The sequence below is a fragment of the Cavia porcellus genome, unplaced genomic scaffold (assembly GCF_034190915.1).
Source record: "Cavia porcellus strain 051 isolate PalLab524CR breed Dunkin Hartley unplaced genomic scaffold, mCavPor4.1 scaffold_17, whole genome shotgun sequence".
In the NCBI taxonomy this organism is placed as follows: Eukaryota; Metazoa; Chordata; class Mammalia; order Rodentia; family Caviidae; genus Cavia; species Cavia porcellus.
In genome coordinates this window covers 62876194-62894415 of record NW_026947500.1, presented here as the reverse complement: position 1 = coordinate 62894415, position 18222 = coordinate 62876194, and the positions used below count along the sequence as shown (strand labels likewise).

The following is an 18222-nucleotide window of genomic DNA, read 5'->3' as shown; positions in this document are numbered from 1 at the left end:
ATAGAAACACTACTGGAAGATAAAGTAGGTAGAAATCTCAAGGACATAGGAGTAGGCTAAGAGTTCATGAACAAACTGCATCAGAAGTACTTCAAAGATTCAACTACTGTAATCTGTTTTATTAAAAAGTTTTGCACATCAAAAGAAATCACCTACAGAGTGAAAAGAAAATCCACAAAAAAGGAAAAGATCTTTGCCAACTGTCCCTCAGACAAAGGACTTTTATCTAGAATGTATAAACAATTGAAAAAAATTGGCTCCCCCAAATTTAAAGACACAATCCATCTGAGATGAATATGTACTTTTCACATGAAGAATTACAAATGGAAAATAAATATACAAAAAAATGTTCAACATCATCGGTCATTCAAGAAGTGTAAATTAAAACAACACTGAGATATCATCTCACTCCAGAAGCAATGGCTAACATCAAGAAATCAACCAACAACAAATGATTGTGGGACTGTGGGGAAAAAGGAATCCTTCTCCACTGTTCATGGGAGCGTAGACTGATGCAACCACTGTGGAAACCAGCGTGGGGATTCCTCAAAACCTAGGATGAGAGGTTCCATTAGGTCCAGATACTCACCTTTTTGGTATTTTCCCAGAAGAATTGAAAATATCATAACAGTGATATACATGAACCCATGTTTATAGCTGCACAATTTGTAATAGCTAAATCTTGGAAATAACCCAAATGTCCATCAACTGAGGAACTGATAAAAATATGTGGTATTTTTAGACAATACTACTCAGCTATAAAGAATGATAAACTCAAGACTTTTATAGGTAAATGGATGCAACTAGAAACCATACTCATAAGTAAAACAAATCAGAGTTGCATGTATAAACATCATATTGTCTCACCAGTGTAAGAAACTGAAAGAGTAAATAAGATGTGAGAGTTATAATGGATATAATAAAAGGGAAAGAAACTGCTTAAAGGGAAATTATCATGTTTGATCAGTCAGTCTTGCACACCTGCATTGTTAACCTAAGCAACTAATTTGAAGATAACAATATGTAGTCTAATAACCATTGTTAAATTCTTATCATCATGTTTTGAAAAACTATATTGCTGTTGTTTTTGTTGTTGTTGTTGTCATTTTGCTTTTATTGTTGAGTTTTGAGATCTCAGGCAAACTCTTAGCTATGAGCCCCTGTACAAATGAAAAGCTAAACACTTCCAATAGTCAATGAAGTAAGGTAAGCATTTCCATTCCAAAGGTTACAACTAGGGGAAAACAATGCATTGGGACCAAAGCAAGTCCAGAATTCGCCAGGGAAAACATTAAGTGCTGTGGTTCCATGTGGAACATCCAAAGCAATCTGTGGCAAGTTGTGAGCTCCAGAATGCTTATGTGACTCTGTCCCATGGCACTGCTGATAGTTATGTCCATCATGGGTTCTCTTTTAGGCCCACTTTGCTCCTTCTTTGCAGGTTACCCACGATGATCCATGTTCCTGTTTTCTCCAAATTTCTGAGTCTCCAGTGCAACTTTGGTTTCACGCTCATGATTTCACGTATTGCCCTCTCGGAAGCACACTGCCTGGCCTCCTAGGTCTTCTGAAATCTAGGTGGAAGTCACTTTTTTTTCTCTTTAGGTGGAAGTCTTGTTAACCTCAGAACTCTTGCACTCTGCATGAACTTAAAACCAACACCATGTGTTGAGTTCTGCTACTAGCTGGAACAGCATCCAGATTTCTTTCTTTCTTGGTTGAAGGAGTTCAGTACTTGGACTGCTGAGCATCCTGAACCTGATTCTGAGTAATAAATTCTCTATGCTTCCACCATTCTGTTTTGTGGTGAGGCTGCCACCACTCTAGAACATGGTGCTCTGAAGCTTTCTCCTCAAAGCAAAGCTTTTCAATTTTTCAGTTTGGAGGCTGCAAAAGATAGAGTCCTATTGCTTCTTATGATGCCCTCAGATCATTTTTCTATTCACTTGTTTCTTCCTAGCAATTGCAGTCTCCTCAGATGTATCTTTGTGGTCCACAGCTTTCCTGGAGCTTCCTTTCTGATCAAACTCACAACATTTTAAATCATTCTGTTGGTTTCTTTGCTGTTGATTCTCAACACAGATCAAGCTAAAATCCCCCAAAATAGCCATGCCACCACCTAAACATTAGACTGCCTTGAAATTTTTCTGTCAGTTTAATTAGTCCACTACCCTTAATCTTAGTCTCAAGCAAAATCTTTGGACACAAGAAAAATGCAGACAAACTTTTTGCCAAGCCGTAACACACATCATTATGTAGCCAATCAGTCCTTCCTCCCAGCAGAAACCTCTTTAGTCTAGTCTTTATCAGAAGATTTTCTATTAGTCTTCTGGTCTTCTGAGCTCCAACCAGAACCTCCAATACAGAATATCCAAAGGCATTCCAGGTCTCCTCTTTCAGGGAACAACTCTGAACCTTTCCAAACTCTTCCCACAAGCCTTCCCAAAGGCTCTTGAACCCCATGGTCAGGAATAGTTATAGGAATGACCCCACTTCTCTGGTACCAAATTCTGTGTTGGTTACATTTTTTCTCTTGCTGGGAAAAACTATCTGACACTCAAAGTTAAAGGAATAAAAGGTTATTTAGCTCACAATTTTTGGGAGTTTCAGTTCATATTTGATTGACTCCAAGTCAGAGTAACACATGGCAGAGGGCAATAGTTCATGGAAGAGGAAAACAGCAAGTGCAACAAAAGCAAAAAGGGAAGAGCGCACAGAGGGGACAGAGTGTGTAGAATATCCCCCTGGGGAGGGTGTAGCACTCACACCCGTAATCCCAGCATTGGACCATGAATCAATCACAAATTCTAGAAGACGGCCCCCATGACTGCATGAGACTTTGGGGGCATCGGACACAAACCATGGCAGTACTGAATAAAGAAACTGACTTGATTTTGCACCAGAATTGAAGATAACACTTCCTGATTTATCCTTGTGCAGGACTTGAGAACTAGCTTTGTGCTAGTGAATGTGTCCTGGTCTCCGTGAATGACAGGTCCGTGTCCACTTGCTCAACCAGTGGGCCATTGTTGGAGACCACTATGAAGCAGCATTAAATTTTACTAATTGGCTTTCTATGTTTATCTGTGAGTCTGTCCTAGGTCTAGACTCCTTGCCTGGTGACAGGAGCTGATTCACAGTAAGTGAACCTCTATGAATCACTGGTCCTGGCTGAGGCCTGTTGTGGCCTGTGAGGCCAGAGATACCTCAAAAGGCAAGATAAGGCCACAGCTGTGGACACTCTGGCTCCAACCCAATTAATAAGATAGAGACTGCAGCTGCAAAGATTACTCCTACAGTATCACTCCTACCATGTCTTCATGATAAGACACTGCTACTAAATTGACTTGATTTATGACTTGGAGATGTCCTTGAAGTGACTCCAACAGGTCCTGGTCATTGCCTACGCTTTCCTCAGTTTCTCCACCTTTTGTCCTTTGGTCCTAATATAAGTGGACTGATCCAGAGAAACTTTTGTCTTAACCCTCAAAGTCTCGGGCTTAATTAAAGGGTTTTGACTCTCCTGGAGCCCTAAAGAATCATACAGTTTGTCTCTTTTTACTTAACCTCTACCATACACTCGTTTGAGAGATGGGGGATCTAGGTCAGAACTCAATAGGCCATGGCCCAATTTCTTGTTCACCTTCTCCTCCAGTGCATGACTGTCTTGGTACATCTTCTTCATCTTACATCTTCACATACGATAATTTCTCCCAGTTCATGGAAATGAGGCTGAATCATTATTGCTTATATTTTTAAACACTGCTGTAGTTATGTACTTTCCTAACTATTTTTTGGTACCAGTGATAGAACTCTGGACCTTGCATTTGCCAAGCGGGTGCTTACACTGCTGAGCTAAACTCCTGGTCCTTTGTTTGATACACACTCACCTAATCTTCCCAGCCTGTGGTAGATGATCTGACTTCCTTTTCATAACTGGCCAAATCTGAATTCCTGATGCATACAATAAGAGTGAATCAGTTTGCCTGTAGAATAGAATTATTCAGACCAAGAGAATACATATTCGAATTTTGGCCTGGATTTTCTATCCATTTTGAGAACTGGAAGAGCAAATCTTGACCCAAATTCATAATGAAAGTTACCAGGAATGGGAATTTACAAGAAAGGGGATGAGGAAAGTCTCCTGAGAGCTAAAAATGTTCTATGGTTTATTTGGACTGGTAGCCGTATAAGTGTGTTCAGATAGAAGTGACTTAAGCTATATATTAAAGATTTGTACATCAATTTATGTACATTGATTTATGGTTCAGGCACTATCTATGTGTTTGTCTAAAAATACAATCTTCCTTAGTTTCTCAAAATGACTTTAGGGGAAGTTCTGGCATCACTTGCCAATTGTGGATGAGGGTGATGACTTCCCACAGTCACCCAAGCCGAGAGTGATGGGGTAGGGACTCACACCAAGGCCAAGGCACTCCCCTGTCCTGTCTCTCAAAGTCCAGAATTCAGGAAACGGGAGATAGATCTTATGCAAAAGGGAAGGGAATCTCAGATTCAAAGGCTCAATGCGAAAATGGGCATCTGAGATGTATACACACTTCTCAGAAGAAGAAATACAAATGGCAAATACATGAAAAAAAGTTCAGCCTCACTGATCACTCAAGAGATGCAAATTAAAACAACACTGAGATTCTAGCTCACTCTGGAAAGAGTGGCTGTCATCAAGATATCAACCAGTAACAAGTGCTGGAGGGGCTGGAGGGAAAAAGAAATCCTCTCCACTGTTGGTGGGAGTGCAGACTGATGAAGCCACTGTGGAAAACAGTGTGGTGATTCCTTAAAAAACTAGAATTGGAGGTCCCATTTTACCCACCTATTTCTCTTCTGGGTATCTTCCTAGAAGAATTAAAAAACATCATACCACAGCAATATATGTGCACCTGTGTTCATAGCAGCACAATTTGTAATATCTCCATTTTGGAAAACAATTGAAAGGCTCATAGACTGAGGAATGGATTAAAAATATGTGGTATTTTTATATAATGGAGCACTACTCAGCCATAAAGATGGATAAGCTTGAGGATTTTATAAGTAAATGGGTGCAACCTGAGAGCATAATCATAAATGAAATAAATCAGACACACATGTGTAAACATTGGATAGTATATGTATATATACAATATGAAATGTATATACCATTGTTACCCCTAACTATTGTGTTTTGAAATTTTGGTTTATTTTCCCTTTAAAATAAAATAGATTTGAAAGAAAAACGGAGGGTATCAGGAAGTAGAGGAGAGAGGGAGGGTAGAGAAAGGAGTAAAAAAAGAATTAATCACCCTATGGTGAATGTTATTATGATTGCAAACATGTACTAATAAAAATAAAATTTAAAAAAACAGCAAAAAAGTCAAGAATTTTGACCAAAAGTTTTCAGAAAAGCAAAGGAAATTATCCCTAAATTGCTGTTATGGATTGAATTATGCTCCTCCAAAGATATCTAGAAATCATAGATCCTGGGAAATATGAATGGGCTTTTTGAGCATATTAAAAAAAAGATCTTTTGCATTTTTATCTGTTATATATCATTTTAATAATCCAGAATACATGTATGCATTATGACACAATCATGAAAAAATTTCACATTTTAAAAATTTTTATTATTTACAGAAATATTTTAGATTATTTTTCCAAGGGTGGCAATTTTGCAAGATAATATGGAGACTTGTCATATTCCTTTCTCAGCTTACCTTACTGCCACCTTCACATAATGACATGTGTGCCTGATGGGACATACATCATGTTGACAACTTATTTATGACAAATGCACAGAGGAACTTCCATGATTTATTTGGATTTTGCTATTTTTCTTTGGGTCTTGATTCTGTCTCCGAGTCTCATACATTATGTGTGGATGTCACATCTCCTCAGCCTCTGCTTGGCCCTGGCACTTTCTCTGACTTGCCTTGTTTTGATGACTCCTATGCTTCGGAGGATGACAGGTCACATGTTTACTGGCATATCCTTCAAGGTTGACCGGATGTTTGGCATCTTTTGGAAGAAGAGTTTCAGTCACATCCTCTGTGATGGATTGAAAACTGAAGATCAATTTAAACAACCGCTGAAATGAATCAGCGTGGTGCTGAGTGTAGATGATCCACCTGAGGACTTTTATCAGCATAAAAAGGAGAAACGTAGAAAAAGAGAGTAGGGTTGTGGTTTCTCCAAAGTGTTGTTGTTTGGTGCTATTGTTCTCCTATTGGTGTGAGTTCTCCTGGAGGAGCTTGTGGGGCTTCTTCCCTATGAACTTGGCTGTACTCATCATCAGAGAAGTTCAGTACCTTCTGTTGCTAAGAATGGCTGTGATTCACTTTCGGGGAGCTCTGGTCCTCACTTTGAGCATTGCTGTTCAATCTTCAGAAGTTTGTCATGCTGGTTTCTTGACATGAACTTGGTGTTCTCATTGTTGGAGGAGCTCAGAACCTCACTGTCACTGAGGATGGCTGTGGTATTTTGAGGGGGAGCCGTGGTCCTTATTTTGAGTGTCACTTCTTGGCTCCAGTGCAGAACCTGCAGCATTCTGGCACAGATCTTTCATCTCTCTGGCACAGACATTATGGCTTCCACCACTGACCCTTGGGCCTTCCCAGGGCAGATCCATGAAACAGACTTGAATGAGTCATTGTTGGGCTCATGGGAGGCATTGTTATGGGCTCTAGGTTTTCAGCTGAACTCGTGCAGGACATTGCTGAGGGATCCAGGCCCTCAGCTGAACTATCTAGATCTTTAGTTTTAGATAGATTTCTTGCACTTTTCTGTATTTGACTCATAAAATAATACTATAAATGAAGTGTCCTCTATTAAATAGTTTTCCTTGAAAACTCTGATTACAATGACCACAATTAAAATAATACTTTTATAAGGCAAGAGATCTAAAAAGATAGATACTTTGCAAAAGGAAAAAGCTTATGAAATATACTCATTAATCATGCTTTAGTACTGTCCACTCACCCATTGACAGTGTGTTCATCAATTTATCATCACTGTGACAAAATACTGAGGGTAACTGTACAAAGGAAGGCTCACAGTTAGGAGGTGTTAGAATGTAGCTACCTGACTTCACTGCTTTTTGGCCTGAGGGAAGATAGAAACATCACAGTGGCAGGACGTGGTGGAGGGAAATTGTTTACCTCATGATGCTCAAGTCAGAACAGCAGAGAGAACAAGAGAATCAGAGAGGAAAGGGCCAGAAATGAGGCATACCCTTCAAAGCCATGACCCCAGTGACCTGATTCCTCCAAATGTATTCCATCTCTGAATAGCCTATTCAGCTGTGACCTAATTAGCAGATTAATGTATCACACTGGGCCTCAGTTTCAGGTCTTATTAACTCTTGGGCACATGACAACAATTTCAACTTTGGTGATGATAAAGACTTTTAAGGAGTAGAAGAAATACCTCCCCAGGAGATGAATTACATGTGTGTATTTTATATAGAGAGAACTATATAGAATCTCTCTCTCTCTCTCTCTCTCTCTCTCTCTCTCTCTCCCTCCCTCCCTCCCTCTCTCCCATGCGCACGCGCGCGCGGGCACACACACACACACACACACACACACACACACACACACATATATTCAACTCAACTGTAGAATACACAATTTTCTCAAGTGCTCAGCATTCACCAGCATAGACCATGTTCAGGCACATAACATAATCTGTGCTACATCTAAATAAATATAAGCCATAGAGTATAATCTCTTATCAAAACAGAATTGTGGTAGTGAGCTCTCTGTCACTCTAACGAACACTTGAGATAAGGAAGAAGCATTTGTTTTTCTTTGGAGTGGTGGAGGTCCCAATGATCAGATGCACCTGTTACTTTTTGGGCCCCTGGTGGGTTGGCACCTGGTGACCACAGAGAGTACATAGTAGAATAGAACTACTCACTTCATGGCCAGGAAGGAAGAAAGAGAAGAAAGGGAAGGTCTGGTTCTACTGTCTACTTCTAGGGCATATCCCCAATTATCTGGGGTCCTGTCACTAGGCAACACATTGCAAGGGCTCTAACACCTTCCAGCAGCACAAAGCTTTTAACAGATGAACCTTTGTGAGACATTCTACATCAAGACTACTGTAATAGTCCAGTGAGGTGGTTTAATGCTAGATATTAAGCAGTCCTCCATAATGAAATAACCTAATATTCAGAGAAAAAGACTCAAGGGACAGAAAAATACCTGTAAGTCAATTAAAATGTAAAAGAAACATGTATATATATATATGTAGAATGCAGCTAAAGCAGTGCTGAGAGGGAAATTCATTGCACTAGAAATGCTCTTCTACTTGGCTTGAAGCAACTAGGCTACAAAGCAAAGTGGGGTTGCTCATGCTATTTCCCCACAAACCTGCAGCTAAGATGTTTACCTGATCTTCTAAGACATTGGGATCAGGGAAACAATAGCTAAATTTTCCAAACAAGCTAACTTTCAGTGAGGCTGATATTAAAGTTCTCCTTGCCTTAATCCTTAAAAAGAGAAAAATTTAAAGAACCATAGCATAAATGGTGTAGTTATGTGTCTACCATTCTGTCTCCTGATCCCACTTTATAAGGAAAGTAAGTTGGACATGACCAACCCACTTTTTAAATTATTGATTTCTTTTTTTTTGTCCTTTTCGTTTTTATTGGTGTCAAGGATTGAACTCACGACTGCCTGCTTGCAAGGCAGGCGCTTATGCCGCTGAGCTAAATCCCCAGCCCCTTATTATTGATTTCTTCTTCAAACTCTTTTCTGTCTGTGATCCCAGAACTTAGAGGCTGAGGTGGGCAACAACAGCAAGTTCAAGTCCAGCCTGAACTACCTGGAGTGACACCCTGTCTCTTAAAAACAGTCAACCTTCCTTGCTAATATCATGGAAACCTTTGCTCTACTTTAGGTAATGAAGAATTGCAGAATTCTAGAATTTCAAAGAAATCTCAACCTTAAAATTGTTCTTCCTTTATGGGTTGACAGAAGAAAGACTGAAAAATCAGCGATCGAAGTTCCTTCCTCAAGAAATGAGAACAAGAACAAAACCAACAAAAGGAAATCTGAAGAAAAAAAGAAGGTAAGAGCAGAATCAATGAAACTATAAAGAAGAAAATGAGAGAGAAAACCACTGAAACAAAAACCTCCCTGATGTTGATGATGAGATGGAATTTAGCTTGCAAATTGTCTCTGGAAGAATTCTGTTAGGTTTAATAGAGATAGAAGATACAGGAAACTTGAGGTACTTTTTTTTACATGAAGCAACCTCCAATTCTGACACGAACCACCTGAAGTTAGCATCACATTCTATAAGCTGGGGGACCCAGTTCTACAACTCTGTCATACTTCAGATGCCAGCAAAGGGCAGCCCAAGACTCACATTCCTTCCAGACTAACCACAAGTTGGAGGCTTGAACAATTTCTCCTTGGATTTGATAATTTTCTAAGTGAGCCACAGAATGGACAAAAGCACTTCATTTATATTGACTGGTTTATTGTAAAGGATATAACTCAGAAACACCCAAATGGAAAAAATACAAAGAATAGAAAAAGAGTGGCAAAGTTTCACAGTGCTTCCACGCCCTGCTCAGGTGTGCCACCCTCTGGAACTTCCTGTGTTTAACAACCTGGGAAGTCATTGAATCTCATCGCAAAAGAGTTTTGCAGAGCTCTCTCCAACTGCCATCCCCCCTGGAAATTGGTAGATGGGATAGAAGATTTCAACCTTTTATTAGGTCTTTCTAGTAGCCAATCCTATCCTGAGATGTCCCAGCCTCCACTCAAGTCACCTCCCTACCATAAGTTCAAGTGTGGTCAGAGGGGCTCATTAAGAGTAGCAAAAGACACTGTTATAGCCTAAGAAACCAGACAAACATCAAACATCCATGGGCTTGTTAAGTAGTAGCAGCAATGGGCTTGTCTAAGCCAGGTGGAGAGGGTGTGACAGCAGGCATCAGTGACCACACTGGGAGCTCTGGAGTGGTCAGTAGAGCCCCATGTTGACCCAACATATCCAGATCTTTATCATCCTGCATCTCATCCCACTTGAGCTCCTCTAGGAAGCACCCTGACTTTGGAGATGCAACTTCCTGTGCAGAGTATAGATGGGGAATGATTCACAGGTTCTACCTGCCTCCAATAGAACTCACAGCAGTGGGGCCAACATGTCCTTTCTTGAACAGAGATCTGGGAGGCCCACCTCAGGTCCAGAAGTTGGTTCACTAAAAAAGGAGATAGGATGTTTATACACCAACTTCCCAGAGTTATGATTGGCAAGGGGAATCAGTCTTCTATTGTTTCCGGTCTGTAGGAGGAGCCATAACTAGAGAAGGTCCCCAAGCAAAGGGTTCTAGGGGAGATGGTTGCAAGATCAGTTGATGAAAGGGAACAAAGTCTCAGGGATGTGGTCATGCAAACCCTCTGACCTCAGCAAAGAAGATAGGAGAGATAAATGGAACATGCCCAGCTCCTGAATGCGCCCACCAATATCAAAGCTGGACTAGAAGCATGACCTCAAAGCCAGGTGGGAGGAAGGCTGGAAGGATAGCAGCAACTCAGCTCCTCAGGGGGCGAGGAGCATGAAAGAGAAGAGTCCTAGAGCTATTGTTAAGAGCTTGATGCTCTCAGAGAGGGAAAAGGAACTCACATACATGTGGGTAAAGTTCTTTCACCTGGTGGGGACATTTGAGCTGCAGGGGCTGAAGAGAGAGACTGGACTTCACATGTTGGAGCAGGAGGCTGCCAGTTTCTTGCAGATCCAGAATTTCTCGAGTTCACAGTTGTCATCATTCCAGCCATCACCTCTAAATTCTGCACAGTGTTCCTGCCCCTCATTGTTGGGCTCCCCTGGCAGCCAGTACTTCAACAACCTGGAAAACTCACGAGAATGTGCTTCTGTGTCCTAGATTCTCCCGCCATGCGAACTGCATTTCAAGCTCCTGGAAACTTGATCTTTTCACATCCATCCTGAGGCATAGGGTGGACATATTCAGTTTTGGGCACCCAATGATAAGCATAAGTAATGGGCCCTTGGCTGCTGACCCTTGCTCTTGTGCTGGACATTTGTTGGACATCTGCACTCTAGGGCACTGTATACCTGCCAAGGACCAAGTACCAGACCACCTGGGATAGCACAACTATCCAGACCTGACTGTGTTTTAAATATCATTAAACTAAGCCTCACATGTCTCAGAGATTCCTCCTCATGGACACTACATGGAAGGCTCTTGTCCACAGTTTCACCAGCCTCTACTTCCTGACCATGCCTGGCCTTTCCCCATGTGATTTCTTGTGATGCGATAGATACTCTCTCTCCTGGGAAATGTGAGCACAAAAGCTACCCTTTATGTGAGAATTTCCCCCTGACATTTGGGATTACTATGCCTCAGATTTTCTGTCCACCTGCCTATATTTTCAGTTGATCACCAGGCTAGGGGCTCCCCATGGAGCTCTGATGGTGGAATTTTAGGAATCTGCTGCTTTATCAGTATTTGAGTAGGAAGACCATCTTCTTCAAGTCAATAAACATCACAGACTCCAATGGCTGGGGACCAGGGCACTCCCTGGCGAGGAACCCAAGGTGTAACTAAGCCTCAGTTCCAGAGCCCTAACCCATGGACACAGCATGTCCCCTTGTCCCCTGGTTTACCTGTACCACAGATGAGAACCATCCAACCATTTCCATATGCCTTCCTTTTTCAGGTCTGAGAGTCCCATCCAGGTGGGGCCTCTATTCTTAGAACTCAGCTGCAGAAAGTTCTGGAGACAAAGAGGAGTAGTCAGAAGATGGTTCTGCCCCCAAATTTTCACGTAGTATCTCCCCAACCTTTTGGGAGGAAACTCTGTTTGTGGTTTGACCATCAGCCTTCTATCACACTAGGTCCTGAACTCCCTCATGGACCCAGGAGTTCTGAGTCCTTTTCACATCTGTATGACACTGGCAGGTGTGTGCTGAATTGCACACGGAGTGCATTGTGATTCTCTCATCACATACACTTGAGTATATACCTGCTTATCTTTATAAACTTATCTTCATGAACTTAAACTTATCTTTATGTTTATCCTTATACTCTCAGAAACTTGATATTTTCACATCTACTCTGCACACTTGTGGCAGACAGACTTTGTTTTGGGTAACCAGTGACATGTGTGAGTCACTTTTCTTTGGCCTCTGTCTACACAGATTTGCTGGACTGAACCTGTTGGCGGTGGATCATACCAAGTTGGGACTGGCAATTATGTAAATCATCTCTTTTCAGCTCTGTATTGAATGACATCCCACTGGTAGCTTGAAGTTAGCCACAGTGGGAATCTTTACAACAGGAAACTGGCAAACAGTACACATAAAGAAGAAAGTTCTTTATGAAAAAAGAAAGTTAGTTGTTAAACTCTGACCCACATACCAACTGGGATCACTTATATGATAGGTGTCCCTCAAAGCCCACACTCACATTGAGGTCTTGTGTATGCCTTCTTGGAAGTCTCATGTTCGTATCCATTGTATCCTTCCTTTCCAAGTGGAGTCAGCAGCCTCTCATCTCACAACCTCACCTGACTAATCATCTCCTCCTCACTTGATCGGCAGTTAAATCCATGACCCAGAGCAGGAGGAGGACTCTCCAAGGTACCTGCTCCTCAGGATCTTTGATGACCACCAACTGGGCTCCCATTTTCTGGCAGGCAGTGACAGAGGCGCTCCAGTTCAGCTTGGAGTTGGAGAAGAAGTAACAGTTTCTCTGGAAGAATGTCCAGTCCCAGGAGCAAGGACGGCACAGGTGGCCTGTTGGGAGAGGTGGACCCATGTTTGATTGACATGTCCCTGTCTGCCTAGTCTTTGAGTCCCTGAGACTTAGAATCTCCCTCGGTACTATACTCCGTAGGGACCATTTTCCTCTCTGCTTCCTGGGCCCCTTCTTTACCCTTGGGAAACCCAGGAGTAATGGCCCCATTTCCCCTAAATGGGAGTGGTAGTCTGAGCTCAGAACAGGGGGCAGGAGATGGAGTGCCTACTGTACGCATAGCCCCTTGAGAATACAAAGTTCTATTTTTTTCCTGTTACCTTGTGTTCTTGTTTCACAGAGAAGGAATCTGAGACCCAAACTGGGTGGATGACCAGGACGCAGAGGCCCTAGGGACCCTACTGTCCAGTCACTCACCTATTTCAGTCTTTAGTTGCATCATTTCTTTATTGATCTTTTGTTTTGCCTGCCTCTGCTCCTGGTAGCTGGGGACCTTGGAGACTGTATTGAGTTAAAAAAAAAAAAACAACAACACAGAAGCTGCAATTATTAAATACTCATGGTATGTCCTGGCTTGTACTGGGTCCTAAGGACATCACATCTGACAATCACTGTTTTGTTCAATACCATCTGAAGAAGAAACCTGACCTCAGAGAAGGCTGAATGCAAGGGTAAGTGAACCAGGGCCTCCCTGCTCCTCCTCCCTCCCCTCCCCAGCAGCAGAGGCCAGAGGAGCCTTGAGAACTCCGAAGGATCCCATGCTAGCTCCAGCCCTGCCTCTTTCATGGACCTGGTTGCCCAGCTGAAGGAATCCCACCGGAAGGCTTTCCTAACCTTTCACAAGGACAGCCACCAGAACTGCAGAGAAGAAAAGGAGGAAGAGCAGCTTCAGCGCCAGGGCTATCGAACCATGGCCCAGGCTCCCTGTGGGAGAAGGACAGGGTGGGGGAGATCCAGCATGTCAGTGTCTCTCCCACAGCTCCTTTCTCCCTAGGCCACTGAGTCCTAGACCCTCCGTGTCCACCTGTCCAGGACCAAGGAGTCCAGTTCTCAGACTCCTCCCTAGGACCCAAGTATCCAGATCCTCAGCCTCTTCATCCATGAGGCCCAGAAATCTAGATGCCCAGCCTTGACTGCTCCACAACCTGGGTGTTCAGACCTTCTGCCTTCACTTCCCCAGGGCTCATGTCCAGCCCCCACTGTCCACTCCGCAGTGCCGATGAGTCCAGACCAAGTCTGTATCAGCCCAAATCTCAGGACACATTCTCTCAGTCTTATCCTCCCAAGACCATGAGTAGAGACCCCATGCTCACTCCCTAGCACCCAGAAGATCAGATTCCCATTCTCCACCTCCTCAGGATAGGAATTTGTGAGGACCCACCCCTGCCCACCCTGAACCCTGATCTACCTGCAATGTTCTTGGGGCCATAAGTTGGTTGGAATCCAGAGCCTTTTATGAAATATCTGGTGCCACCGGGTATCAGCTCTTCCTCATCTGAATGGGAGGAGCACCCATCAGTGCCTGGACAGGCTGAGACCGAGCTGACCTCCTTCTACCCGCTCTCCCCAAACTCCCAGAGTCCCAGTCCAACCTCACCCAGGGGGCCCAGCTGCTGAGCCTTGGATTCCTTGGGGTTGCTCATGTTAACCGCTGTCTCTCTGTGCTCAGGAGTGGTGGAAACCATGGCTTTTATGTCCCACTCCCCATCCCTCACTTCCTGAATCTACTCTCACACAGGAAGAAAAACAAGGAACTGGGTACCAGCATAGGAAGTAGTGAAATGGAGGATGCCTGCCATCTGACAGTGCAGCAAGGATTCCAAGAATTTCAGGCAAGGGCTGGAGGTGGTGTGAGCCCCATGGTAGAAAGAACTGGTCTGCTCCAATTATGGCCATGCCATGAGATACCTTTAATATTAGTACCTCACACAGTTAGGCTCCTTTGCTATGCCTCCTTCATCTCTAGCAAGGTTGGGTGTACGACACCCCCAGTCTTCTCAGAAACAATGTCCCCTCTGACTCCAGGCTCTGCTGCCTTGATTTGCTGATGTCCTCATTTATGGTGCCTTTTGCTCACTTGGGACTTGAAGATGAATCACCATTGCTTATATTTACTGAACACTTATATACAAAGGCACTTTTCCATTGCTTTGATATTTATTCATTTAACACCCCTCTCAACTTTGGTAGATGATATGACCTCCATGTTACATCTGAAGCAATTCGAAACACAGAGAGGTTAGGCGACTGGCCCAAGATCATACATATGGTAAAGAGCAGAGCTGGAAACTGATTCTACAGTCTGCCCTCACTGAGAACCACAGTGAGTCACAAATTCACAAACAAGAAACAAAAAGATTTCTAGAAACTTGTCTCAGAAATGTCACCTAATTGGAGAAATCTATGTGTCCACCAATAGGTGAATGTAACAAACAAATCCACTAACGAACAAAATCAAAACCTAGTTGTTCTTGATAGATGGAAGAAAATTAAGCAATGGAAAAAAAAGTACAGATGTGTGCAAAACTGTGCATAAATCTTCAAACTAGTGGAAGCATTCAGTCATGTAAAATACATACAAATATTCCTCATTTAATGATCTACCTGTTTAACAACTGTTCGGACTTGTGACCAAGGCATGCTGTTAGGACATGTGGCCCATCTTTTTCCTGTACAGTTCTGTACATCTTGTGTAGAGGGCTTCAGTGCCTGTTGTATGGTACACCTGGTTTGTATACTACTATAATTTTTGCTGATTGCCTTGTGCAGTACAGTACAGCAGTTTTATGCTATGTTGTACATTATATTGCTGCATGTAAGAGTCATGCAAAATCAAAGCCCAGTTGGAGTTTTCTTTGACCATGTCCTTGTTATGAATATTGTAATGTACACACTCTATATGGTTTTCATTTAGCAGCCAATTCAATTAATGACCTGGTTGCAGGAATGCAACTTGGTAGTTAAATGACGAATGTCTGTATGCTAGCATTTTATTTGGTTCTTTTCTTTTATTGGGAAACAATTAATTTTGGACAGAACTTAAAATGGGGTTACCCTGCAGGGTGAATGGAGATGGGTCAGAAGGGGTACTGTGGCTTTGCTGCCCCACCTCAAAGCCCCATGTGTTCAGAGGTTTGGGTTTTGGGAGGTGATTGGATCATGGGGTGCTGTACTCATCAGCTAATGTGCTGTCAGAAGGAAGGGCCTGGTCAGAAGAGATGGGTCACTGGGGACGCGACCTGGAAGGGTCTGTCTCCCTCCCCTCTTGCTTTCCCTCTCTGCTTCCTGGATGCCTTAGGATGGCAGCTTTCCTCCGTTCAGACCCGTCCACCATGCTAGCTCTGCCTTGGGGCCAGCTGATCATGGACTGAGCTATGAGACAAAATAAACTTCTCCTTTAGGTTGTGGGTACTGGGTGCCATGTTGCAGTAATGAGGGAAGTGACTATGACAGATTTTATATCAAGGGTGGGGTCACTGCTCTGACTGTACCTGACTATGTGGTTTACGAGCTTTTCTAAGTGGTTCACGGGAAGACTTTGGATAGATCTGGAGATGCAGGATAAAGAGGTCCTAGAATCCTGCAAGCAGAACTTCATGTGTGGTACTGGTCAGAACTCAGAATACCGAATGCCAAAAGAAATTCAGACAGTAAAGGCCAGGCTTAGGTTTCAGTTGGGAACATGGACCCCACTGGCAGTTGGACTAGAGCCATGCCTTACACTCTGGCAGGAAATTTGTGTACACTTTGCCCAGGTCTCGAGATTTTGTAGGAGATGGAGATTATGGACTGTAAACTAGTTGATCTAGTGGAGGATCCTGCAAGGCAATGCTTGGGCTGTGAGAGGGGCAGTGCAGGGGAATAAGGAAGATAGTTACAGAGGGAAACAAGAAAGTCTTGAAATGCAAAACTTCTTCTGTATTTTTATCTGAGATGCGGTGCCTGGATGCATTCATATAACCCATTAGCATTTTCCACTGAACTGGAAAGAATAACCCTAAAATTGGATGGGACCAGAGGAGATCCAGAGTAGCAAAAGCAATCCTGGGCAACAAGAAAAAAGCAGGAGGCATCACAATCCCAGACTTGAAGTTATATTACAAAGCTACAGTGATAAAACAGTATGCCACAGGCATACTATTAGATGTGAGAATCTGTGGAACAGGATATAGGATGTAGAAAAAACCTCATGTACATACAACTATATGGTCTTTGACAAAGGGGAAAAAACATGGGACAAACGATGGCCTCTTTAATAAGTGATGTTGGGAAAACTGGTTATGCACATGCAGAAGACTAAGTCTAATCTCATATCTCTCCCATGTGCTAAACCAAAATCAAAATGGATCAAGGAACCAAATGGTGAAACAGAACACTTAACGTGCTGGAAAACAAAATAGGTAAAATTATGGATGTCACGGGAATAGGAAAGAACTTTCAGAACAGAATCCTGGTTGCATGGAAAACAGAAATGAGAATCAATACACAGGATGGGAGGAGGAGGTTAGGGTGACAATGTGGCTGGAGTAGCTGGGCGTGACCTGCCCATTGAGGAGACTTACTAATCACAGGTACAGAATAGCAGCACCCAAGCCCAACACAGGAGCAAGCTGGGCCCAGCACCAGGTACCAATCTTCTGATACAAGAACACACTGAACCTGGCCCCTGATGTCAATCTCCCAGTGTGAGATCCAGGGGCCCCACCTGCATCAACCATCGAAGAAGCCATCAAATGGGGGAGCAGTCAACTTTATGCCGCTACTCTCTTGACTTGAAGTGGTCCACTCTGCTTGTAGGACATGTCTTCTCTCTTTCTTCAAAGTACCTTTTCTCTCTGAGCTCTTCTTTTGCATTTCCCCTTTTTCTTATTACTAAAATAAATGGTCGTCATTCACATCCAGCAATTGCCCTGACCAGCTCACTGATCAGGACAAATCAGGATGTGGGCGACACTTCTGGTCCCTGCCCCATCCCATGATAACAGGATCAGATTCAGTTAGAAAGCTTCTGCTCAGCAGAAAAAACAACCCAACAGAGCGGAAAGCCAGCCTATGGAACGGGAGTGACTCCATGTACACAGCACACTTTGTTTATCATTTAACCCCTGCCTCGCCCCTCCCCTTCTCACTCTATCCCCTTTCATACTTTTTGATATTATTTGTCTTAGCTCATGTCAGGGTGCGTAGTGTTTACATTAAGTGCAGTTATTAGGTGACTGCTCGTGGCATACCTTTATTCTCTCATTCCGCTTTCCCCTCTTCATCACTCCATCTTAGTGCCCTTGGACCACTTCCCTACTGCAAGGACACATCCTCTTGACCCCTCCATCCATCCTGTATCACTTTCTTTTTCTGTGCTAAGCTTCACTCAGATAAGAGACACCACACTGTATTTGAGTTTGTGTGTCTGATTTCTTTCACTCAACCTTATATTTTCCCAGTGCACCTGTTTTCCTACAAATGAGTAAAATGTGTCATTCTTTATAGCACAGTAGTAT

At 43.0% G+C, this 18222-nt stretch overlaps 1 protein-coding gene across 2 annotated transcripts; it reads right to left on the bottom strand.

Moving 5' to 3' along the window:
* Window positions 1–9463: 9463 nt before the first annotated feature.
* On the bottom strand, window positions 9464–14429 carry LOC100716447 (CD209 antigen-like protein C). Of its 2 annotated transcripts, XM_063228369.1 has the most exons (8): window positions 14322–14429; window positions 14133–14219; window positions 13559–13648; window positions 13142–13225; window positions 12614–12765; window positions 11635–11744; window positions 10658–10855; window positions 9464–10207 (listed from the first exon to the last, which is right to left on the bottom strand). In XM_063228369.1, exons 1-7 carry the CDS (start codon window positions 14407–14409, stop codon window positions 10705–10707), a joined length of 762 nt encoding a protein of 253 aa, XP_063084439.1. In that variant the 5' UTR covers window positions 14410–14429; the 3' UTR covers window positions 9464–10207; window positions 10658–10704. The 2 variants fall into 2 exon arrangements, with proteins under 2 accessions (XP_063084439.1, XP_063084440.1); XM_063228370.1 differs by lacking the exon at window positions 9464–10207 and having other exon boundaries at window positions 10715–10952.
* Between the last annotated feature and the right edge of the window lie 3793 nt (window positions 14430–18222).